Source organism: Corvus cornix, chromosome 14, assembly GCF_000738735.6.
Source record: "Corvus cornix cornix isolate S_Up_H32 chromosome 14, ASM73873v5, whole genome shotgun sequence".
Taxonomy (NCBI): Eukaryota; Metazoa; Chordata; class Aves; order Passeriformes; family Corvidae; genus Corvus; species Corvus cornix.
Window position 1 is genome coordinate 14,917,895 of NC_046344.1, and position 21,843 is coordinate 14,939,737.

The following is a 21,843-nucleotide window of genomic DNA, read 5'->3' on the forward strand; positions in this document are numbered from 1 at the left end:
CCCCGCTGCCATCGGCGGCTCCCGGCGCCGCCGCTCGCCGCTCGCTCCCGGGCCCGCCGCAACGCGGGGCTGGCGGGGAGAGCCGCCCCCGCCGCCGCCCCCGCCGCCCGCGCCGCTCCCCTGCCCGGCTCGCCGGCCCCGGGCGCGGGGGAGCGGCGGAGCCCTCCTCCCGCCGGGTGCATGGACAGGAGCTCCCTGCTGCAGCTCATCCAGGAGCAGGTGAGGCCGCCCGGGGGGCACCGGGCACCGGGCTGCGCTCGGGGGGGCCGCCGGACACCGGCCATAGCTACCGGGGGGGGGGAGGATGCTCGCACGCACCGGGCACGGCTGGCGCGCAGCGGGCAGCGCTGCCCACCCAGGGCGGCCACCGCGGCTGTGCCACCCCCTCCAGCGTCCCTCGGTGCCCCCCATCACCGCCCTGGGGGACCCGCCCCCCCTTGTGCCGCTGAGAACGCGCGACTCATCTCACTTGTGGCCTCTCCCTCCGCCAGCGCCGGGTCGGATCCTGCCCGGTGCGCCCTCAAGGACGAGGGGTGCTGGGCACCGAGCCCCAGCGCCGCCGGTGGGGTCTGGGCGCCGGATGGAGCCCCGGGGGTGCCGTGGGCTCGGTCCCGCCGGCGGAGCGGGGGGCTGCACCCACCCCCGTGACCTGATTGCGGGATGAGGCCGTGGAGCACCAGCGCTGCGTGGGGCTCTGCTCGCGGCACGATGGGGGCTTGAGGGGTTTCCACCCGCTGCCCCCCGACCCCCACCCGCCCCCTTGAGCTCCACTGCTCGTCCCTCCATCCCCGCCCAGCCCTGGCCCAGCTGGCGGCTCTCCCCTGGGCACGGGGAGGGAATTTCTTGGGGGCCAGGAAAATTAACTGATCCCCCGCTCGCCCCCCTCTGTTTCCATGACCTTGGCTGAGTCCCCCAGCCCAGGAGCTGCGGTGCTGTCCCCCACGCCACCCCACCCTCGGGCACAGGGACTCCATGTGAACCAGAGCTGCTCGGGAATGAGCAGCATCTTCCCCGGGAGCGAGCAGTGCTGGGAGGGCTGGGGGCTGGGGATTGTCCCCTCCGGGAGGGTGGTAGGGGACTAGTGAGGTTGGGATGGGGGGAGATGCGCCCCAAAAGCAGAGAGGGGCTCCCTGGCTGCTGACAGGGCTCTTGGCGCTCTTGGGGCCAGTGGCTCAGCGTGTGCCAACGTGGGGACAGCGTGTGCTAGGTCCCGGCGTGACACACACACACGTGGAGCCTGTGGGGTGACGGGTGTGGGGCAGGGGGACGGGTGACACCAAGGTGCTCCCGCTCCCCATGGCTGGGGCCGCTCCCATGGGCTGGCGGCTGCTGAGAGGGTGCAAGCGCTGCCTGTACCCTGCACCCTGCACCCTTCATCCCATCCTTCATCCCACACCCTGCACCCTTCATCCCATCCTTCATCCCACACCCTGCATCTCACCCTGCACCCCTCATCCCACCCTGCGCCCCGCTCCGGGCAGCCAAAGCCCCTTGGGAAAGAGGCAGCGGCTGTTTCCTGCCGGGGGAACAGGGAGGGACAGGGTGCCCCCCGGGTGGGGATACGATCTCATGTCCCAAGCACTCCCTTTCCTGCTCATCCCACGAGGGTGAGGCTCCTCTCCTTCATTTCTTTCCCTGCAGAAGCAAGGAGAAAACCCCACAGTACTTCGGGGTGATTGCAGGGGCTCTCCCCATCTTCACCCTCCTTGTGCCATCCTGGGCTCCCTGTCCCCATGAGCGGTCCATGTCGGGTGCCCCATGGCGCTGGGTGCCCCGTGGTGCGGGGTGCCCCGTGGTGCGCTGTGCCTGGAGGGCTCAGGTGCCCAGCCCGCTCTGGGAGCCCCGGGGATGGCTCTGGGAGCCCCGGGGATGGCACAGGGTGCCCCGGCACAGGGCGCGGTGGATCCCAGCGGCCGGCGGCAAGGGCGGCAGGAGGAGCGGGAGGAGGAGGAGGAGGAGGAGGAGGAGGAGGAGGAGGAGGAGAGGCGGAGGAGGAGGAGGAGGCTGGTGCCAGGGCTGCGCGTGTGTTTAGCTTGGTGGCTTCCTGGCTGGCAGGCTGCTGGCGGCGAGAAATAACTGAGTGGGAGAGTGTTGACTGCGCCGCGGGGAGACGGGGACACGGGCACCTTACGGGGCGCGATCCGGGACGGCTGCAGGCTGTGGTGTCCCTCGCAGAGGCAGGGACAGGTGTCACGGAGCCAGGCTTGAGGCACCAGGAGGTGTCCCCAGCCGACCAGGGAGCCGCGGCCCCGGCGTCCCGGTGATGCTCCGTGCCGTGCCCCGCAGCTCGACCCCGAAAACACCGGCTTCATCGGCGTGGAGACGTTCGCCAGCCTGGTGCACAGCCATGAGCTGCCCCTGGACCCCGCCAAGCTGGACATGCTGGTTGCCCTGGCACAGGGCAACGACGAGGGGCAGGTCTGCTATCAGGAGCTGGTAGACCTGGTCAGTGCCGGGCGGCCGCAGGGACGGGGTGGGTGCCAGCCCGGGGTGGGCACCGGGCACCTCCCTGTGCCCCTGGGGAGGGGGGCAGACACCGGCGGTCCCCAGGGGCTCCCCTGGCATGGGATGGCGGCGTGGCCTCGGGACGGCTCGTCCGGGCTGTGGCACGAGGGGGTGGCTGGGCAGGGGGTGGCCCCAAGCCGTGCGTCCCGAGCTGCCCCCGCGGCCCCCGCGGGCACGGCCTCTCTCCGCAGATCAGCAGCAAGCGCTCGAGCAGCTTCAAGCGCGCCATCGCCAACGGGCAGCGGGCGCTGCCCCGCGACGTCCTGCTGGACGAGACCGGCCTCGGCATCTACAAACGCTTCGTCCGCTACGTGGCCTACGAGATCCTGCCCTGCGAGATGGACCGGCGCTGGTACTTCTACCAGCACCGCACCTGCCCGCCGCCCGTCTTCATGGCAGCCGTCACCCTCACCCAGGTACGGGGCACAGGAGGGCGGTGCCCAGGCGGGTCCTGGCTGGAGCGTCCCGGACACCTTGGCAGGGATCAGACTCGGGGTGGACAGGACGGGTGAGCCTGGTTGTGATCTCCTGGTGCACACAGCGGGGCTCAAATCTGGGGTGAAGGGTTGGGTGCCCCCCGTTGTGATGTCCTGGTGTCCATGGCTGGGCTGAGACCCAGGATAGAGGGGATGGGTGAGCCCAGTTGTGAGGTCCTGGTGTCCAAAGAGGGGCTCAGATCTGGGGCGAAGGGTTGGAGGACTCTGTTTGTGATGTCCTTGTGCCCACATGTGGGACTCAGACCCAGGGCAGTGGGGATGAGTGGCCCCAGCTGTGATGTTCCAGTGCCCGTGCAGAGGCTCAGACTGGGGTAAAAGGGACGAGTGACCCCAGCTGTGACACCCTGGCGCCCTTGTGGGGCTCAGATCTGGGGTGAAGGGGGGTGACAGCCATGGGGTTTGTCACAGATCATCGTGTTCCTGTGCTATGGGGCGCGGCTGAACAAGTGGGTGCTGCAGACCTACCACCCCGAGTACATGAAGAGCCCCCTGGTCTATCACCCGGGCACCGCGCGCCGCGCCTGGCGCTTCCTCACCTACATGTTCATGCACGTGGGGTAGGTCCTGCTGGGGGGGGACACCGGGGACACCCCGGGGGCTGCCCAGGCTGAGGCAGCACCTGTCCCCCTCCTGTGCCTGGGCAGGCTGGAGCAGCTGGGGTTCAACGCCCTCCTGCAGCTGATGATCGGGGTGCCCCTGGAGATGGTGCACGGCATCCTGCGCATCAGCTTCCTCTACCTGGCCGGGGTCCTGGCAGGTGGGTGCTCCCCTGGGGGGGAGGGGGGGGGGGACGGTCCCCATCCCCCCATCGGTCCCTGTCACCAGGGGAAGGCACGGGGAGTGGCACGCCGGGTCTGATGGGGATGCTGGGCTCTGCTGGGTACCATCCTGCAGCGCCAGCATCGCTTGGCCGGGGGCTGGGGGGCAATGCAGGCTGTAATTAATTAATGTAGAGAGTAACTAATTAATGCTGTGGGGGTGATAACCCGTGCTGAGCCCCGTCTGTGCCCCCAGGCTCCCTCACCGTCTCCATCACGGACATGAGGGCTCCCCTGGTCGGGGGCTCGGGGGGGGTCTACGCCCTCTGCTCTGCTCACCTCGCCAATGTCGTCATGGTCAGCGAGGGGACAAGGGGACACGGCGGGGGGGACAGGGGGTGGATGGCTTTGTAGGGTGGGCAGCACGGTGTGGTATTGGGTGGGGGATGCCATGGGGTGACAGCAGGGGTGGGAGCTGTCCTTAGGTTGGGCAAGGTGGTGGGACATTAGCGGGGGATGCCATGGGGTGGATTGGCACTGTGGGGTGGGCAGCATGGTGTGACATGGGTGGGGGATGCTGTGGGGTAGCGTTAGGGGTGGCACCGTCACAGGGGGACCACCTTGGGTGGCATCATGGGCTGGGTGTGCGTGGGGAGGAGCGGGGACCTGAGGGGGCTCCATGGGGCACTCCGGGGGCTCTGGCAGCAGCCCCCTCCTCGGTGCTGGGGCATCGCTGGTACCAGCCCGTCATCCATCTGTCCATCCATCCGTCCATCCATCCATCCATCCGTCCGTCCACCCACCCACCTTCCCGCAGAACTGGGCCGGGATGCGCTGTCCCTACAAGCTGCTGCGGATGGTGCTGGCGCTGGTGTGCAGTGAGTACTCGCCCCCAGACCCCATCCCGGGCGTGAGGGGCCCCGGCGCGGGCTCAGCCCCTCCGGCCCTGTCCCGCAGTGAGCTCTGAGGTCGGTCGCGCCGTCTGGCTCCGCTTCTCGCCGCCGCTGCCGGCCTCGGGCCCCCAGCCCAGCTTCATGGCGCACCTGGCGGGGGCCATCGTGGGCATCAGCATGGGGCTGACCATCCTGCGCAGCTACGAGGAGAGCCTGCAGGACCAGTGCGGCTGGTGGGTGCTGCTGCTGTCCTACGGCACCTTCCTGCTCTTCGCCGTCTTCTGGAACATCTTCGCCTACGACCTGCTGGGGGCACAGATCCCCCCCCCGCCGTAGCCCACCCCCCGCCCCGACCCTGTGGTTGGTTTGTTTTCCAAGCCCGGTGGAGGGGCTGGGGGGGTCCCCGCGCGTGACATGGGGACAGGCCACCCCCGCCCGCCTGCCCCCTCGGTGCTAGAGAACGCGCCGCCCCCGCCCCGGGCTGCGCCCCCCCCGAATGTCCCCTGCCGCCCCCCCCCGCTGTAGCCCCGTCCCCAAAGGATGCTTCAGCCCTGCCCCGGCATCGCCAACCCCCCCGGGGTGCCCGCAGGGCTCGGGATGTGCCCCTCGGGAAGGAGCCGAATGAGGGGGACCCCCCCCCGCTGGCTCCTGTACCCCCTTTCCAGGGTGGGGGCTGCTTCGTTGCCCCCCAGGACCTGCACTTTCACACGGAGGACTGGTGCCAAAATAGGAGCGATTTATTTTTCTATGCCAAAATAAAAATATACATAAAAGAAAGAGGAATAATAGTAATAAAAAAAAAAAAGAAGGATATGGGGAGAGCCCGGCAGGAATCGGCTGAGACCGGCACAAGTCATTTTGGCAGTGCCCTCGGCGGCACAGCCCCCCCTCCCCGCGCCCCGGCCCCCCCGCTTTGCTGCCCGCCGCCCTCCCGGGGCAGGGGGCTCGCCTCGGGATGGGGGCGCGGGGGGGGTCCCCGCTCTAATCCCCCCCCCCCCCAGACCTTTTTGGAGTATAAATAAATATTTTGCACACTGCGCGGGCTCGTGTCTCTATCGGGGGAGGGAGTTTTGGGGGTGCCCCCCATCCCTGCTGGGAGGCAGTGCGGGCTCCGGGGCTGGCTGGCCTGGGGGGGCGGGGGGGTCACAGCTGGGGCCGGGACTTACTGGAGCAGAAAACTCCAGGATAAGTGAAGCGGCACCCGGCTGAGCCCCGCGGGGCTGGCAGCAAAGCGGGGGGACATGGGTGCGGGGGGGGTCGGCAGCACGGCCGGGCACTGAGACCACCCCCCGCCCCATCCAGCCCCGCCTGCTGCAGCGCACGCACCGCTGGCTCCAGGCATCCGAACCCCGCACCCCCGGCACCCCCAACCCTCTATTCAGTCCCACCCCCCACCGAGCCCCCAGCCCCCCGCACCCCATCATCGCCACGTCCTCCCCTCCCTGGATCTCACACCGCCAGCACCCGCTACACCCCAATCCCCTCCCTCCAGGCCCCTCATCCATCCTTCCGCACCTTTCTGCCCGCCCTGCTCCCACCAAACCCCACCCCCACCCCTCCCCATGGGCCCCACCCCTCCCTGCGCTGCCCCCGCCCCTCCCAGCCCCCCACCCCAATCAACCCGTCCATCACCCCAGACCCGCCCAGGCCACGCCCACAAACGACCACGCCCACCCACCACGGACCACGCCCACCCCGTCCCTCACTAGCCCCGCCCCTTCCCCGCGCTCCGGGCCAGGCCCCGCCCCTCCCTGCCAGGCCCCGCCCCTTCCCCGCGCTCCCCTCAGGCCCCGCCTCTCCCCGCAGGCCCCGCCCCCGGCCCGGCCCCGTCACTCTCCGCCCCGTTCCCAGCCGGCCCCGCCCCCGCCGGTGGCCCCGCCCCCGCCCCGCCCCGGAAGCGGCGCTGTCGCAGTGCGCGGCCGGAGCGGCGGAGCCGGAGCTCCGGGGGCCGCCCGAGCCAGCGGAGCCGCGGCCCCAGGGCCGGCCCGGGCCGCGCCATGAAGGGCAAGGAGGAGCGCGAGGGCGGCGCGGCGGGGCCCGGCGCGGCGGGGCCGGGCGCGGGGGGCGCGGGCGGCGGCAGCCCCGAGAAGAGCCACAGCGCGCAGGAGCACAAGGAGCAGGGGAACCGGCTCTTCGGCGGCCGCAAGTACCCCGAGGCCGCCGCCTGCTACGGCCGCGCCATCGTGAGTCCCAGCAGCGCCCCCGGCCCCCGGGACGGGAGCAGCGGGGAGGGGACACTCGCACCCCCAGCCCCAGGGGCCTGGCCTGGGTAACCCCGGGACGGGACACGCCAAGCTCCCCCTTGGCCTCGAGGACCCCAGGCTGGGAGCTCCCTTGGCCTGGACAGCCTCCCGGACCTGGCCTGGCTAAGCCTGGGATGGGATCCCCAGGGATGGGACACCCCCGCCACACGCCTGGCCTTGACACCCGCAAGATGGGCCTCCCCCAGCCTGGACATCTCCCTGGCTCTGGCCTGGATACCGCCAGGGTGGAACCTCCTTGGTCTGGGCACTGTTCTTCCTCAGGGCCTGGCCAAGATGCCATCCCGTGAGATGGGACCCTTTTAATCTGGACACTGTTCCCTCACTGGGCCTGGCCCTTCTGGGGGGGGGGGCGGGGCTGGACACGCGTCTGGGCCTGATTCCCCCCTCCTGGGCCTGGACTCCCACCCCCAGGCCTGGCTAGGCACCGTTCTGGCCTTCTCTGGGCTTGGACACCCCCAGCCCATCCTGTCCCCCACCCAACTCCAGGCTGGACTGCCCTACACCCACCCCCAGAGTGCCCCCATCCCGAGCCTGTTTCTCCTAAACCCAGCCCTGTCCCTAGGCTGTGCTGGGTAGGACAGACCCACCCTGGGACAGTCAGGGTGCCAGGGGTGCCAGTCCCCTCTGTGGGCAGGGACACAGGCTGCCCTATGGGGACTGGCCCCAGTGTGTCCCCAGTCCATCCCAGCACCTCCCTACGGGGTGCACGCCCCCGCTGGCACTCCTGGCTCTCCCTGCCCAGGGTGACAGCGCTGTGCCGCTGGCTCACCGAGTCACCCGGCTGTCACCCGGCTGCCAGCGCGTCCTGGCCCTGCTGCCGCCGCCAACATGGGCCTGTCCCCGCAGAACCGGAACCCCTTGGTGGCCGTGTACTACACCAACCGGGCCCTGTGCTACCTGAAGATGCAGCAGCACGACAAGGCCCTGGCCGACTGCAAGCGGGCCCTGGAGCTGGACGGGCAGTCAGTGAAGGCTCACTTCTTCCTGGGCCAGTGCCAGATGGAGATGGAAAACTACGACGAGGCCATCGCCAACCTGCAGAGAGGTGAGCGGGCACGCTGCCACCGTGCCCTGCTCCTGTCTGCTGGGAAGGGGCCAGGGGTGGCGACAGGGATGCTGCCACTGGCTCTGAGTGCCCTTTTTCTCCTCAGCCTACAACCTCGCCAAGGAACAGCGGCTGAATTTCGGGGATGACATCCCCAGCGCGCTGCGTATCGCCAAGAAGAAACGCTGGAACAGCATCGAGGAGAAGCGGATCAACCAGGAGAACGAGCTGCACTCCCACCTGACCAAGCTGATCATGGCGGAGAAGGAGAGGTAACGGGGCACCTGGAAAGGCTTTTGTAGTGCCACCAGGCTGTCACAGCTCTGTGTGAGGTGCCTCTGCAGAGCCCTGCAGCAGGGAAGGGAGTGGCAATGTTCCCCCATCCTCCTGATCTCCCACTCTGTCCTAGGGAGCTGGCGGAGTGCCGGAAGACTCAGCAGGAGGAAAACACGGACGAGAGCCGGAGCCGTGTTCAGCTGGCCAGCATCGAGGCCAAACACGTGAGTGGGGGGCTGGGGGCTTCCTCATCCCATCCTCATCCCATCCTCATCCCATCCTCATGCTCTGCTGCAGCCAGGGAAGCTGCAGGGCTACAGCTGTGCAGATGAAAGCTGGGAAACCTTGGGACACAGCACAGCTTAGCCTTCATTCTATGGCTCGGGCCAGCATTGCAGGGCTGCTGTGTCCCTCCATGACGGCTTCCCCTGCTCGGTCACCTCTCGTCTCAGCCTGGCAGCGGTGACGCCTGTTGTGCCTGTTGTTCCCTGAGGGAACATGAGTGGCTCTCAGCCACATGTGGGTCTGGGTGCTGGGGACTAATCCCAGATAAAAATAGCTCCACAGAGGAAGGTTATTTTTAAGCTGGATCACCCCTACCAGGTTCAGCCAGGAGCTGCACAGGCAGAGGGGCCACCGAGGGCCTGCCGCAGCACCCATGGGTGGGAGGCTTTGGGGCTCTCCCTGGGAACCTGCAGCCCCTGCACACCAGGGACGCCTTGTCCTCAAGGACTTCTCTTTCAGGACAAATACCTGGCAGACATGGATGAGCTCTTCTCCCAAGTGGATGAGAAGAGGAAGGTGAGTGTGGCCCAAGCTGTGCTCCTGTTAACTTGCTGTGTGCCCTGCTCCCTGCTCTGAGTCAGCACCACCTCCCAGCCCACTTCCCTGACCCAGCTGTGCCTCTCTCGAGCCAGAAGCGGGACATCCCTGACTACCTGTGTGGGAAGATCAGTTTTGAGCTGATGAGAGAGCCCTGCATCACGCCCAGCGGCATCACCTACGACAGGAAAGACATTGAGGAGCATCTCCAGGTACTGCCAGGCCAGGGGCAGGGGTGTTTCCCAGGACCTTGCCTGAAGTCCTCTCCTGCCTGGGTGGGATCTCTTTGCTCAGCTCAGGGCTCCGAAGGCTCCTTGGGTTTGGTCCCGGTTACCTGCCCGGGCAGCTCCCTGCGGAGCAGGTGCTGCCAGGCCCTGCCCAAAGCGGAGGCGGCTCTTGGCAGGGGTCTTGCACCTTGACCTACCCTCATCCTGCTGGGAGGCACCTCCAAGGGGGCTCTCCCTCTTCCCACGGGCAGGTGCCCGGGTGCTGGGGCAGATGCTACACGGCACTGGCCTCACAGCCACCTGCGCCTCAGGGCTGAGCGCGGGCACGTGGAGTAACCGGTTCCCCTCGGCCTCCTCCCCTGCAGCGTGTGGGTCATTTTGACCCGGTGACGCGGAGTCCCCTGACCCAGGACCAGCTGATCCCCAATCTCGCCATGAAGGAGGTGATAGACGCGTTCATCTCGGAGAACGGCTGGGTGGAGGATTACTGAGGGGCCGGGGGCAGCGCTGCCCGCCGGGGTGCCCTGGCACAGCTGGCTCTCCCTGGGCTGGCACCATGCCTTACTCGCTCTCCGGCTGTTCCCCCTCCGGCCCAGCCGCCCCAGGCCTGACGCCGGGCGAGGGCACGGCACCATGTCCCCTTCCCGAGGAGCCGCAGCGGCGGGGCGGGCACCACGGCTCCCTGGCTCCCCTCTCCCGCTCCAAGACCTGCCTGGGGGTTGGAATGCTGGCTCCTCAGCAGTGGCCTCACCATCATGTCCATCACCCCCTCAGCCAGGGCAGCCATTGTCCCCAAAGAGCACGTCCTGCTCCAGGGATTGCCACAGGGAGCTTGCTGGGATGAGCACCTGGAGCCCCATCCTTCCCTGTGTTTATAGTTGTTTCTTCCTCCTTCCACTTCCTGCCTGGCCAGGGCTGGCTCCTCTTCCCAGTAAACAGCCACTTGCTGGGATGCCGACTCACCCTCTGGCTTTTCCTGGGAGACAACTGCCCTGGGCTGGGAGGGGCTGGTTCCCACCTTCCCTTCCCCACTGGGACTGTGGTTCCCTAAGAACAACCACCTGGGTTAAAGTTCTTGTTCCTTTTAATGAAGTCCCTTAAAAACCCCACAAAAACTAATGCAACAGATTTGCATCCACCTGAGATTCCAGCGTTTCGGTCGGCTGACGGCCTGCCTGGCTTTTGAGCGCCCTCTGGAAGTTTGCCAATGTCCATAAAAAAAAAATATATATATAAAAAGAATAAAAAAAAATTCAGCAATAAACATGGAAAAGGATCTGGAGTGGTTCACAGCAGCCATTTCTGGGGATATCCTGGCTTGGGAATTGGTGCCAACCCATGGGGACCGGGTTTGCTCCGGGGATGTAGCAACACACAGTGTGCTTCAGTAGAACAGCTTTAATCCACGGGGAAGGGTAAAGACCAGTAAAAACCAGAGCTTTCTCAGGCAGTTGGTCCCAATACCAGCTGCCTTTCCCTGAGGGTGGCGGGAGCTGGAGCTCCTGCCCTGGCTGGGATGATGGTGACGTGTCCTTGTCCCTCCCAGCCCTAGCCCAGGAAGGTGGAGATGAAGACACTGGTGTCCAGGTTGAGCGTGGCATGCCACCAGTGGTCAGGGAAGTACAGGACCTGCAGGACACAGCAGTGGGGTCCCATGGCTCCAGCTGGGGTGCCTGGGGTCCCCTCCAGCCCCTGGACTCACCTCCCCAGGGTGCAGGGTGCACTCCAATGGGTGCTGGGCTGGTGGCAGGGTGGGATACGTGTGCTGGAGCCAGGCCAGCGTCGTCTCGTTGGGGTGGAAGTGCGGGGTTTTATCGGGCGGGTACAGAAACCAGCGCTGGAAAACACCAGGGGCACATCCCCTCCCAATTCCCCTCCAGCCCCTCGGGCTCAGCCCCAGCGGGGCTTCCCCATGGCCAGGGACACCTGTTTGGGGCTCACTTCTGTCCCCACTCCCCAAATCCTTCCTCTAGGGCTCAGTTCTCACCTTCCTGCCGAAAATCACCTCGGAGAAACCAGGGCCATGCCAGTGGAAGGGAACACCAGAGCCTGAGCCTGCGGTGGGGGCGGGGGGGGTTGGTGCTGGGGAGAGACCCAGGCCCGCCCCGATCCCCTCCCGCAGGTTCCCATCCCACACCCACCTGCGATCCCAAAGCTGTAGGCGGGGCTGGTGCCAGGGATGCGGAAGGGAGGGGGCACGTAGTGCTGGAAGAGGGGACCCCACTCGGTGAAGTTGTTGTCCCCGAAGAAGTAGAGGGTGTCTGGGGGGACACGGGAGGCTGAGCCCGGCAAGGAGAGGGGGCTGCGAGGGGCGGGACGGCGCTACCCACCGCTGCCCAGCCGGGCCGGGTCCTGCGGCTTCAGCAGATGCTCCACGTACTCCTGGAAGGGCACATCCACTGCGGGAACGGAGGGAGGAGCGGGAGAACGGAGGGATGAGCGGGGGAACGGAGGGATGAGGCGGGGGAACGGAGGGATGAGGCGGGAGAACGGAGGGATGAGACGGGAGAACGGAGGGATGAGACGGGAGAACGGAGGGATGAGACGGGGGAACGGAGGGATGAGACGGGGGAACGGAGGGATGAGACGGGGGAACGGAGGGATGAGACGGGGAACGGAGGGATGAGACGGGGAACGGAGGGATGAGCGGGGGAAGCGGCACCCCCGCGCCGGGCACGGCCCCGCGCTCACCTTTGCGGTATGAGTAGGTGTTGGCCGTGCTGAGCCGCACTGGGAAGGGCCCGAAGGCCGCCAGCAGCTTCTCCCGGGTGCAGAGGGCTCGGAACGCCTGGGGGATGGAGAGCAGGGGGCCGGGGTGCTGCCGCCGCTCCCGAGGTACCGGGAGGTGTGTCCCACCCTCTGTCCCCCCCCGGCACTCACCGAATTATCCGTGATCCCACCGAGGATCACCGGCCGGGAGAATGCGAACCTGGGGGGAGCATCCAGCGAGGTCCGGCACGGGCGGAGCACGGGGACCAGCCCCGACCCACCCCGGGACACCGGGATCGGTGTCATCCACCGTCCCCCAGCTTCTCCCCCGGGACCCCCAATCCCCCCCGGCCCTCTCCGTTAGCCCGCCCGGTGCACCGGGACTGTCCCCCGGCCCCCTGTCTCGGTTCCGCGGTGCAGGGTCCCCCGTACCGCTGCAGGAAGACGGAGTAGGTGAGGGAGGCGTCGGCTCGCTCCACGGTGCAGCGTGGCTCCTCCGGCACCGTGCCCGCCAGCCTGCAACGGGAGGCTGCGCTCGGCACGGGCACCAGGACCGGCATAGGGTCCGGTCCCGGGGCAGCTCCCTGCCCTTACCAGCCGCCGTCCGGAGGGTCGGTGCAGCCGCCGGGCCGGACCCAGCCCAGCGGCAGCAGCAGCAGCAGCAGCCGCGCCGCCGCCGCCATCGGGACCGGCGGCGGAGACGCCGAGAACTACGATTCCCGGCATACACCGCGAACACACGGTACACGCAGTTTGGCTCGCCGCTACGGGTCCCGATAAGGGCCATTATTTAGAGGGGAAGCGGAGAGTCGGCCGCACGTCACGGCTTAAAGGCGCCTCCCGGCACAAGGGGACAAGAGCGTGGGGGCACCGGGGGCACCGCGGGGCCGGGACCCATCCCGGGGATCTCTGCATCCAGGTGAAGCAAAGACTGGAGTCACGGCTCGATTCAACTGCTGGTTTGTTTTAATCCAGTAAAAAACGGCCGGGCCGGGGGTGCACCCCCAGCCCTTATTTACACAATAAATACAGAGAGGGCGCTGCCGGGGGTAGCGGGCAGGACACGCTGCCTGCCCTGCTCACCCCCTGCCCCACCCCACTGCCAACTCCCCCGCGGGCACGGGGTCAGGTGTACTCAGGGGGGCTCAGGTGTACTCTCAGGGGGGCTCAGGTGTACTCGCAGAGGTGGCCGCAGCCGGCGGGGCAGTGGGAGCTGGTCTCCAGCCACTTCATGATGTGCTGTAGGTGGCCGCCGTGGCTGCAGCCCTGGCACCAGACGAAGAGCCCCTTCACCACGTGGTGACACACGGCACACATGCTGGCACACTGCCGACACCTGCACGGGGAGATTGGGGTGGGTGTGGGCAGGGAGAGCCCCCAGGGGGGCAGCAAGAGGGAACAGGGGCACCTACCCCATCCTCCTGTCCCCACAAGCCCCTTTGGGCCCCCTCACCTGTCGCAGATCCAGCCCCTGTTGCTCATGGGCCGCTTGCAGTTGCTGCAGTTGACGTGCAGGGTGGTGGAAGCCTGGTTGAGGCAGTTGATGGCACGGCACGTGCTCAGCTTGATCACCTCGTTGGAGATGTTCCAGAGCTGGAAGCGCTGCAGCAGGTCGATGTAGGATGTGTACCAGTGCTCCTGGGGACAGCCACAGACAGCTGAGCCTCCACATCCACCCTGAAACCGCCTCAGGATCCCCCCTCTGCATCCTAAAGGCAAGATTTCCCCTGGGGGCTCAGCCTGAAGAAAAGGAGGCTCAGGGGGGACCTTCTCACTCTAAAAGTTCCTGACAGGAGAGGGCAGCCAGGGGAGGGTTGAAATGTGCTCCCAGAGAACATGGGATAGGACAAGAGGAAATGGCCTCAAGCTGTGCCAGAGTTTGGTTATTAGGGAGAATTTCTTCATGGGAAGTGTGGTCAGGCATTGGCACAGCTGCAGTGGTGGAGTCACCATCCCTAGGGGGGATTGAAAAGCCGTGTGGATGTGGCACTTCGGGACAGGGGTCAGTGGTGGCCTTGGCAGAGCTGGGGGAATGGTTGGACTCGATGATCTCAGAGGGCTTTTCCAGCCTAAAGGATTCTGTGATTCTCTGATCCCTGCAGTGCGAGAACAGCTCTGCAATGCTGGGGAACAGCATCCTTCCCTAAATCAACAGGCCAAGGTCACTTCCCCATCCTGGCCCTGCAGACCCCACCTCAAGTCCCTGCCAGGACTGGTGGTAGGGCAGGTACCAGAATCCTGGAGCTGCTCACCCTGGCTTAGAGCTGGCCCAACAGCAGCTGGAGCAGAAGGGATGTGCCCCAAGCCCAGGCAGCATCCCATCCCCCTGGGATACACCTCTCTGGGTCCCACCAAGGCACGGCCCCGCATCCCACGGGCTCTACCTGTGTCTGCTCATCGATCTCCTTGCGGATGCGCTCTCCCAGCACGATGAGCACAGACACGGCCATCTGCACGTCCCCCTGCTCGGCGTAGAAGAGCAGCGTGTCCCGCACGATGGGGTTGAAGAAGTCGGAGGGCAGGCGGTTCTCGTAGAGCGAGTGGGAGATGGAGATGAGCGAGAAGGACTCCACGGGGGTCAGCGACACCGTCTCGGCCTCGTTGCCGCTGACGTGAGGGGAGTCGGCCTTGTCCTGCAGGTGGTCCAAGGCCGATGGGTTGTCCACGATTTCGTGGCGCAGAGGGAAGGCTTCCTGGGGAAGGCTGTATTCCTGCTCTTCAGCTGTGAGGAGAGAGCAGAATGAGCAGGAGAAAACCCAGCTGGGACAGGTAACACCTGCCAGCAGCAGCTGTGCACTCACCGTGCGGGTTCTCGTGGTCCATCATGTACAGGTCATCCTCATCTGCCTCCACGTCTCCCAGCAGATAATCTGCAGGGACGTCGCTGCCCTCTGTCTCCTCGTTGTCTGTGCGCCCAGGGAAAGAGAAATCAGCTCATCACAGCATTGCATCCGCCTCCCAGTGTCCTGCCCCAGTGTGCCAGGCTGTGCCCGAGCCACACAGCTCAGGTCCCCACCACAGTCCCATTCCTGGTGCCCACAGCCACCACTGTCACTGTCACCTGAGGTCATGGGGGAACCCTGTCCTTCGCAGCGCCCTAGGGCTCAGTGTCCTTCACCCTGGGGCTGCAGCATGTCCAGCCACCCCAATTCACAGGAAAAATGCCCCAGTTTATCCCCTGTCTATGGCTGAACAGGGAAGAGCTGTGGGACTGGGGCTGTGCCCGCCCAGGAGCGTTACCCTCGTTGTTGATCAGGGTGGAGGAGGAATCCATGAGGATGTTTTCTGTGCGGCTTTCTCCTTTGCTGCGGTCCAGTCTGGACTCGCTGCCCAGCCCAGCAGGGATATCTTTCAGGTTAAAGCTGTGAAAAAAAGGCAAATTTAACAATCAGAGGAGTATAAAGTTTCCATTTCAGCCAGCAACAGCCTGGGTACAGGTGTCCAGTTGCAATTTGAATGGTGAAATACGAGATACAGTGATATCCCTTTGTGGGCAGAAGTCACCAGTCCCCATGTGTGACTTAAAAATAAAGACACATTGTGACTGTGATCACAGCCCTTCCTCCAAGCCTGGTGGCACTACACAGGCACTGCAAAAGTCTCCCTGAAGAATTCCTGTGCTGAGCAGGCTCTTTGCTCCATCTCCTTCCCCTCAGAGGCAGGTGAACAGGAGCTCCCTGGCTCCAAGGTGCCTGGCTGTTAGTTATGCATCGCCAGGCTTGGCCTTCACCGAGATGGAAAAGGGAAGGGACGGGGTTGGAGCAGAGCCCAGCTCCCCAGGCTGCTGCCTGCCGTGTCTCAGACAGCGGCACAGCCACCCGGCTGGAGGCACAGCTTGGTCAAGGACAGTGCTTGTTTCCTTTGGTGTTATTTGAGGATCTGTCACTCACTGTGGGTAGCCGGCCCTACGAGCTCTGACAGCTAATTTGGAGACCTCACCCCTCACGTTTATGTCATTGAGAAGAGGAAAAACAAGTTTTCCTGCTTCATCAGCCCATGACGGGCTCTCCACGCCAGAGAGCTGCTGGCAGAGCTGGGGCATGCTCTCCCTCGGAAAGGCTCCAGAAGAAAACTTCTGCACACCAGCAGCTCCAGCTCCAGCCATGAGACACCTTCTCCATCCCCAGCCCTTGGTCACCACCACTGCCCTGGGCACTGCTGAGGCCTCACCTCACATCCTGGGGTCAGTTTTGGGACCCTCATGACAGGAAAGACACTGAGGGGCTGGAGCATGTCCAGGGAAGGGAATGGAGCTGGGGAAGGGGCTGGAGCCCCAGGAGCGGCTGAGGGAGCTGGAAAGGGGCTCAGCCTGGAGCAAAGGAGGCTCAGGGGGGACCTTGTGGCTCTGCACAAGTCCCTGACAGGAGGGGGCAGCCGGGGGGGTCGGGCTGTGCTGCCAGGGAACAGGGACAGGAGGAGAGGGAACGGCCTCAGGCTGGGCCAGGGGAGGTTTAGGTTGGATATTGGGGAAATTCCTTCATGGGAAGGATGGTCAGGCACTGGTACAGCTGCCCAGGGCAGTGCTGGGGTCACCACCCTTGGAGATGTTCAAAATCATGAAGATGTGCTGCTTAGGGATATGGTTTAGTGGTGGCCTTGGCAGTGCTGCTGGGGGAATGATCTCAGAGGGCTTTTCCAATCTTAGAGATTCTGTGATTCATGAATTCAGTAACTGCAAAGCAGGTCCCAGCCCCATGCCCCACCACAGGGCCAAACTTTGGCTGAAGGAGGAATGGAGCAGTGTGTGAGGCTGCACAGCTCGAGGCCAGGCTGGGCCCTCACTTCTCACACCAAAACGGGAAATGGCTGCGTTCAAACAATGCCAGCCTGCAAATCAGCATGGCCTGAGGCTGAGGGAGAGCTGTCCCTGCTCGCTCCCTGTGTCTGGGGCAGGTTAGTTATTAGGTAGAAATTGCTCCTTATGAGGGTGGGGAGGCCCTGGCACAGGGTACCCAGAGAAGCTGTGGCTGCCCCTGGATCCCTGGAAGTATCCAAGGCCAGGTTGGATAGGGCTTGGAGCACCCTGAGCTAGCAGAAGGTGTCCCTGCCCGTGGCAGGGCGTGGAACTGGATGGGCTTTAAGGATCCTTCCACCCAAACCATTCTGGTATTCCATGATGTGATTCTATAACCCCATCCCAGCCAAGGAGCTCTTTCCACTCCCCCACTCATGGAGCCACCCCAGCCATGTCACCACCCCCTGCAGCTCCCACTGCCTGTACCTGTTCATGAGTGGGAGAGCGGTGCTGCCTTTCCCCATGCTGTGGTTGAGGTTTGTGGACGACATGGTGCCGAGGCTGGAGTAGATAATCCTCAGCATCGTCCACGTCTGAGCCACCTATGTGGAACACAGGCCCTGTCAGACCCTTCCAGGCTACAACCCCTGTGCAGCACCACCCGCCCCGTCGCTCACCTGGTTGCGGTCCAGCCCCTTGGCCACCTTGGCGTTGTGGTCGCAGAGCTCGGCCAGCGGCCGGCCGGCCAGCGGCGTACTGCTTGGCCGTGTGCACGAACCAGTCCATGCTGCCGCTCTCCACGTCCGTCTCGAACACGTTGAGGGCGCTGGAGGACGAGATGTACTCGAACTGCTCCGTGGGGTCCAGCTTGCGCTTGAAGAAGATGGGGTGGCGCCGGTCCCCGATGTAGGGCTTGCGGTTGGAGTCGGAGGAGATGAGGCTCTCCTTGGCGGCGAAGGCCAGGTCTCCGTAGAGGCTGTAGCACAGCCCCTCGGGGTTGGCCCGGTCGATGGGCTGGCTGGCATCCTTGAAGATGTGCTGGTAAAGGGTGCTGTCCTTCGAGCCCGACAGGAGGAAATAGGGGTCGTGGAGGTGCCGCCACACGATGCCCGTGGTGACGTCCTTGTGCTCCTCGAACATGGCGGAGGGGATGAAGGGGCGGCGCACGTCCCACACGTAGATGTTGTGGTCCACCATCATGGAGCAGGTGGCGATGTGGTGCTTGCACTCGGGGCGCCACTTCACCCGTGCCACCGAGGCGATGGTCTGCACGCAGTAGATCTCCTTGGCCCGCGTCGTGTTCATGTCCCACACCTTCACCATCTTGTCCCGGCCGCCCGTGGCCAGCCAGCCCCTGGGACAAGGATGGATCTGTGTTCACCTCTGTGTTCCCACTGTGGCACAGAGGTGCTCACAGCGCAGGTGTGACCATGTCTGCATCGCAGGAAGGCAGCTGGGCTGCAAGCCCATCCTCCCATGAGCTCCCCTGACACCTCTGCTCTCCAGCAACCAGGTCAGACAACACCCTCCTTCCCGCCCCCAATTTATGGCCCTGCGCCTTTAGAGCCACATCCCAGTCAGACCAGTTCCCTCTGGCTCTGCTTTCCACTCGCCAGGCACAGCAGAGAGGAAAAGGCCATTCTGGACGTATTTCAGTGCCTCTCTAAGATCATGAGCAGTGGCAGCACTGCCTGGCAGGGAGCGAGGAGGGACCTGCACACCCTAACAGCTGCTTCCAGATCCTTCCCAGCAATCTCCTGGGAAAGGCAGGAGGGAAACACGACTGAACACAAGTGAGCTGTGTCCCAGAGCAGCCAAGCAATGCCTTCCTCAAGCTGAGCACTGGAGCAGGAGGCTGCTGTGACACTGCTATACCCAACCGTAAGACACCCAGTGCCTCAAAACCCCCTAATTTATCAAAGAACAACCCCAAAACACTCCTACACCACCTCAAACACTCAAAGCAATAAGCGCTCCTATCTTCCAGCAACATCCCAGCCCTTGACACAAGGAGACAGGGCATCACAGACCATGCCTTCCCCCACAAAATCCCAATCCCGTTTTTAGGGCCTCTCTTGCCCTGCAAGGCCGGGTGGCTGGCAGAGCCTGGCCCCACGCTCACCTGTCCTCTGGGTGCCAGTCGCAGCAGAAGACAGGCCCGTTGTGGGCAGTGAACATCCTCTCGTAGCGGTCGGGCCGGCGGATGTCCCACAGCTGCACGTTCCCATTCTCAAAGGTGGCAGCGAAGGTGAAATAGTCCCGGATGCTGAACTGGACGTCACGCACGCTCTCCGACTGGCCTGGGAGGGGACACAAGTTGAGAGCTCCAGCAAAGCTAAAAACCCCCACTGGAAGAGCCGTGGGGGTCCCTGGCACAGAGAGAAGGGGTCGTAAGGAGTGCTGCGACTGTCTTCCACCTCCCACACAGACCCAGCTACTACTGAGAGTCAAAAAAAGCACCAAAATGCCTCTCAGCTCCTTCTGTCCCTGCTTGGAGCATCACACCCTGAGCAAACCCTCCTCCTGGGCAAGGGGAAGGACAAAGCCTCTTCTGCCAACTTCTGCCTCTCCTGAGGGTAAGGGGACAAGCATGGAAAGAGCACAGCCCCCAACTCCTGCCTCTCCTGAGGGTAAGGGGATAAGCAAGGAAAGAGCACGGCCCCCAACCCCTGCCTCTCCTGAGGGTAAGGGGACAAGCAAGGAAAGGGCAAAACTCCCAACCCCTGCTTCCCCGCAGGGAAACAGGACAACAACAGCCACGTTTGTACCAGAGAAGGTGCTGACAGAGTCCTTCTTGCGCAGGTCAAAGCACTTCATGTAGCCGTCCTGGGAGCCGCTGAGCAGCATGTACACCTCGGTGGGGTGGAAGCACACCTTGTTGACAGTGCGCTTGTGCTCCGTGAACAGCTGGTCCTGCTTGTTGCGGGACGGCTTGCCCAGGTTCCAGGTGACCACCACACCGTTGGTGGCGGCGGTGGCCAGCAGGTTCTCGTCCATCTGGTGCCACACCACATCGGCGCAGCTGAAGTTCAGGGAGGGTTTGCGGCCCACGCGGAGGTTCAGCTTCTCCACAAACTGCTCCTCCTCGATGGAGTAGATCTTGAAGATGTTGCGGCCAGCCACCACCACCTGGGCAGCGTCCCGGCACACGCTGATGGCGTTGGCGGGGGCGTCCAGGTGGCAGAACATGGTGCGGCCGGTCAGCACGTTGCCCCCCAGGGCGGTGGTGACCCTGGCCATCTTCTCCATGGCTGTCCTCGGGGTGCTGTCCCCTCTCCAGCAGGCTGCCTGCACACTCACACGGCTGCCCTGCTCCAACTCAGCCAGAGCTGGGCAGGGACGGGCTGGGCTCCCGCAGCTCCTGCCGGGCCCTGGTGGCTCCGACTGTGGCTTTTTGTGGCTGCATCAATGGGCCGTGGAGGTGAGAGGCCACAGAGCTGCCTGTGGGGAGGCAGATACAGCCCCACTCCGGGTTCTCCTCCTGCTGCCTTCTATGGCTCCCTCTCAGGAAGTTCCTGAAAACCTTTTCTGGGTTCCTTCTTCCCTCCTTGGCCACACCCTAAGATGTTTCTCTGTTGCTGATAATATAGGTCAAGTACAGCGCTGTGGCCGAGATGAGCAGCGTCCGCAGCACGAGGTGGGGTGAAGCGAGGCCACAGTTACCTCTGTGGGGCACTTGGAGCCCCAAAGCCTGCAAGAACCAGGGGATGACCCTCCTTCTCTAGCAGAGGGGAGCAGCAGCTACTCCAGGCTTCCTGGAGGGGTCACAGGGTCCCAGAGGCTGTGTCCTCCAGAGCCAGGCTGAGCTCCTGCCACAGCACTGCCCTCTCCAACCCCTCTGCCCGTGCCTTGCCAGGTCCCACAGATCCCTCATACCTCACATTCCCGCCCCCTCAAGGCCCCTTCCCACCCTCAGAGCACCCTTAGGATCCCCTCCCACCCCTGAGGCCACTCAGAGCCCCCCAGCCCCTAATATCCCACACCCCCGCCCCATCAGGGCCCTCTTCTGACCCACAGCCCCCTCATACTCCACATCCCCCTCATACTCCACATCCCCCTCCTCCTGACCCACAGCTCCCCAGGACGCCTTACACCCCAACACTTCTCCCTCTGCAAGGCCCGCTCCTGACCCAGAGCCCCTTCAGAGCTCCTCCAGCCCTTCAGAGCCCTCTCAGCATTCCCTCAGAGGCCTCTCCCACCCTATACCCTCCTCAGGGCCCCTTCCCAGTCATCAGACACCCCAGGGCCCCTTCACAACCCCCTCCCGCTCCATACAGTCTCCTGCCACTACCACCCGGTCCTGAACCCCCTCCGTGAGGAGCCCCGGTGCCGTTCCCGGAGCCGTACCCGGTGCCGGTTCCCCCGCCAGCAGCTCGGGCCGAGCAGGCCCCGCCGCCGCCGCCGCGGAACTCCCGCCGGGCCCCGCCCCCTTCCGCCCCGGGCCCCGCCCCCTGCCCGCAGGACTCGCCCCCTTCCGATGGCGGGACACCGCCCCCGCCGCCAAGCCACGCCCCCCACGCTGCCCGGGCCCCGCCCTCCCCAGACCACGCCCCCTCTCCCGTTGAGCCCCGCCCCATGCGGCGAGACCACGCCCCTCACACCGCGCCGACCCGCCCATTCCGCCCCCTGCCATAGACCACGCCCCCACGACCGCTGTCCAATCCCTGCATCGCCCCCTGCACCAAGCCACGCCCCCTCCCCGGTGACTCACCAGGCCCCGCCCACTCTCTCCAAGAGGCCCCGCCCCTGGGTTGAAGCCCCGCCCACCACGCAGGCCCCGCCCCGGCACGGAGCGGAGCGGGCGGGGGGACAAGGGGGCATTAAGGACGGGGTGCGGGGGAATGCGGGGTCCAGGGGTGCCAGAGGGATGTGGGAGTGCCAGAGGGACGCGGGGGTGCAGTAGGAATAGGGGTGTAAGGGGAGAAATGGGGATCGGAGGATATAGGGTGCCTTGGCGGGGGGGGGCCGGAGGGACGTGGGGTGCCCTGGGAGTGGGGGTTCGCTGGGATGAAAGGGTGTGCTGGAGGGATATGAGGTGTATTGGGAGGAGAAATAGAGTACGAGGGCGTTACGGGGTGTGTTAGGGGTGAGCGTCAGGGAGATGTGGGATCC

General features: G+C 65.0%; 4 protein-coding genes across 7 annotated transcripts; 2 read left to right on the forward strand and 2 right to left on the reverse strand.

Moving 5' to 3' along the window:
- Positions 1-100: 100 nt before the first annotated feature.
- Positions 101-5,436, forward strand: RHBDL1 (rhomboid like 1). Of its 2 annotated transcripts, none has more exons than XM_039560172.1 (8): positions 101-219; positions 2,287-2,445; positions 2,697-2,921; positions 3,411-3,559; positions 3,647-3,759; positions 4,017-4,117; positions 4,578-4,638; positions 4,718-5,436. In XM_039560172.1, the coding sequence occupies exons 1-8, from the start codon at positions 181-183 to the stop codon at positions 4,987-4,989; spliced, it is 1,119 nt and encodes a 372-aa protein (XP_039416106.1). In that variant the 5' UTR covers positions 101-180; the 3' UTR covers positions 4,990-5,436. The 2 variants fall into 2 exon arrangements, with proteins under 2 accessions (XP_039416106.1, XP_039416107.1); XM_039560173.1 differs by having other exon boundaries at positions 2,287-2,418.
- Positions 5,437-6,635: 1,199 nt separating this feature from the next.
- On the forward strand, positions 6,636-10,543 carry STUB1 (STIP1 homology and U-box containing protein 1). Its single transcript, XM_039560175.1, has 7 exons — positions 6,636-6,836; positions 7,764-7,962; positions 8,069-8,234; positions 8,372-8,462; positions 8,983-9,039; positions 9,156-9,272; positions 9,653-10,543. The coding sequence occupies exons 1-7, from the start codon at positions 6,651-6,653 to the stop codon at positions 9,776-9,778; spliced, it is 942 nt and encodes a 313-aa protein (XP_039416109.1). The 5' UTR covers positions 6,636-6,650; the 3' UTR covers positions 9,779-10,543.
- On the reverse strand, positions 10,320-12,725 carry JMJD8 (jumonji domain containing 8). 3 transcript variants are annotated; one of them, XM_039560180.1, is made up of 9 exons: positions 12,591-12,713; positions 12,429-12,512; positions 12,168-12,216; positions 11,979-12,075; positions 11,618-11,686; positions 11,429-11,548; positions 11,275-11,342; positions 10,990-11,124; positions 10,354-10,916 (listed from the first exon to the last, which is right to left on the reverse strand). In XM_039560180.1, exons 1-9 carry the CDS (start codon positions 12,677-12,679, stop codon positions 10,836-10,838), a joined length of 792 nt encoding a protein of 263 aa, XP_039416114.1. In that variant the 5' UTR covers positions 12,680-12,713; the 3' UTR covers positions 10,354-10,835. The 3 variants fall into 3 exon arrangements, with proteins under 3 accessions (XP_039416115.1, XP_039416114.1, XP_039416116.1); XM_039560181.1 differs by lacking the exon at positions 10,990-11,124 and having other exon boundaries at positions 10,320-10,480; positions 11,429-11,492; positions 12,591-12,725; XM_039560182.1 differs by lacking the exon at positions 10,990-11,124 and having other exon boundaries at positions 10,354-10,480; positions 12,591-12,725.
- A 215-nt stretch (positions 12,726-12,940) lies between these two features.
- Positions 12,941-21,156, reverse strand: WDR24 (WD repeat domain 24). The gene is given in 11 exon segments (XM_039560151.1): positions 12,941-13,332; positions 13,450-13,634; positions 14,381-14,718; positions 14,798-14,902; positions 15,237-15,358; positions 17,218-17,333; positions 17,409-17,480; positions 17,482-18,085; positions 18,854-19,031; positions 19,500-20,422; positions 21,079-21,156. Coding segments are annotated over 10 exon segments (2,370 nt in total). The 5' UTR covers positions 19,981-20,422; positions 21,079-21,156; the 3' UTR covers positions 12,941-13,163.
- Between the last annotated feature and the right edge of the window lie 687 nt (positions 21,157-21,843).

What these genes read in the sequence shown, in the direction of transcription:
- RHBDL1 (XM_039560172.1), top strand. Translation starts at nt 181, where the DNA reads ATGGACAGGAGCTCCCTGCTGCAGCTCATCCAGGAGCAG. An exon ending in TGCAGCTCATCCAGGAGCAG is followed by an intron (nt 220 to 2,286) that starts GTGAGGCCGCCC and finishes CGTGCCCCGCAG; the next exon opens with CTCGACCCCGAAAACACCGG. An exon ending in ACCTCGCCAATGTCGTCATG is followed by an intron (nt 4,118 to 4,577) that starts GTCAGCGAGGGG and finishes ACCTTCCCGCAG; the next exon opens with AACTGGGCCGGGATGCGCTG.
- STUB1 (XM_039560175.1), top strand. Translation starts at nt 6,651, where the DNA reads ATGAAGGGCAAGGAGGAGCGCGAGGGCGGCGCGGCGGGGCCCGGCGCG. An exon ending in ATCATGGCGGAGAAGGAGAG is followed by an intron (nt 8,235 to 8,371) that starts GTAACGGGGCAC and finishes ACTCTGTCCTAG; the next exon opens with GGAGCTGGCGGAGTGCCGGA. An exon ending in AAGTGGATGAGAAGAGGAAG is followed by an intron (nt 9,040 to 9,155) that starts GTGAGTGTGGCC and finishes CTCTCGAGCCAG; the next exon opens with AAGCGGGACATCCCTGACTA.
- JMJD8 (XM_039560180.1), bottom strand. Translation starts at nt 12,679, where the DNA reads ATGGCGGCGGCGGCGCGGCTGCTGCTGCTGCTGCTGCCGCTGGGCTGG. An exon ending in GTGGGATCACGGATAATTCG is followed by an intron (nt 12,076 to 12,167) that starts GTGAGTGCCGGG and finishes TCCATCCCCCAG; the next exon opens with GCGTTCCGAGCCCTCTGCAC. An exon ending in CTACAGCTTTGGGATCGCAG is followed by an intron (nt 11,343 to 11,428) that starts GTGGGTGTGGGA and finishes CCCCCACCGCAG; the next exon opens with GCTCAGGCTCTGGTGTTCCC.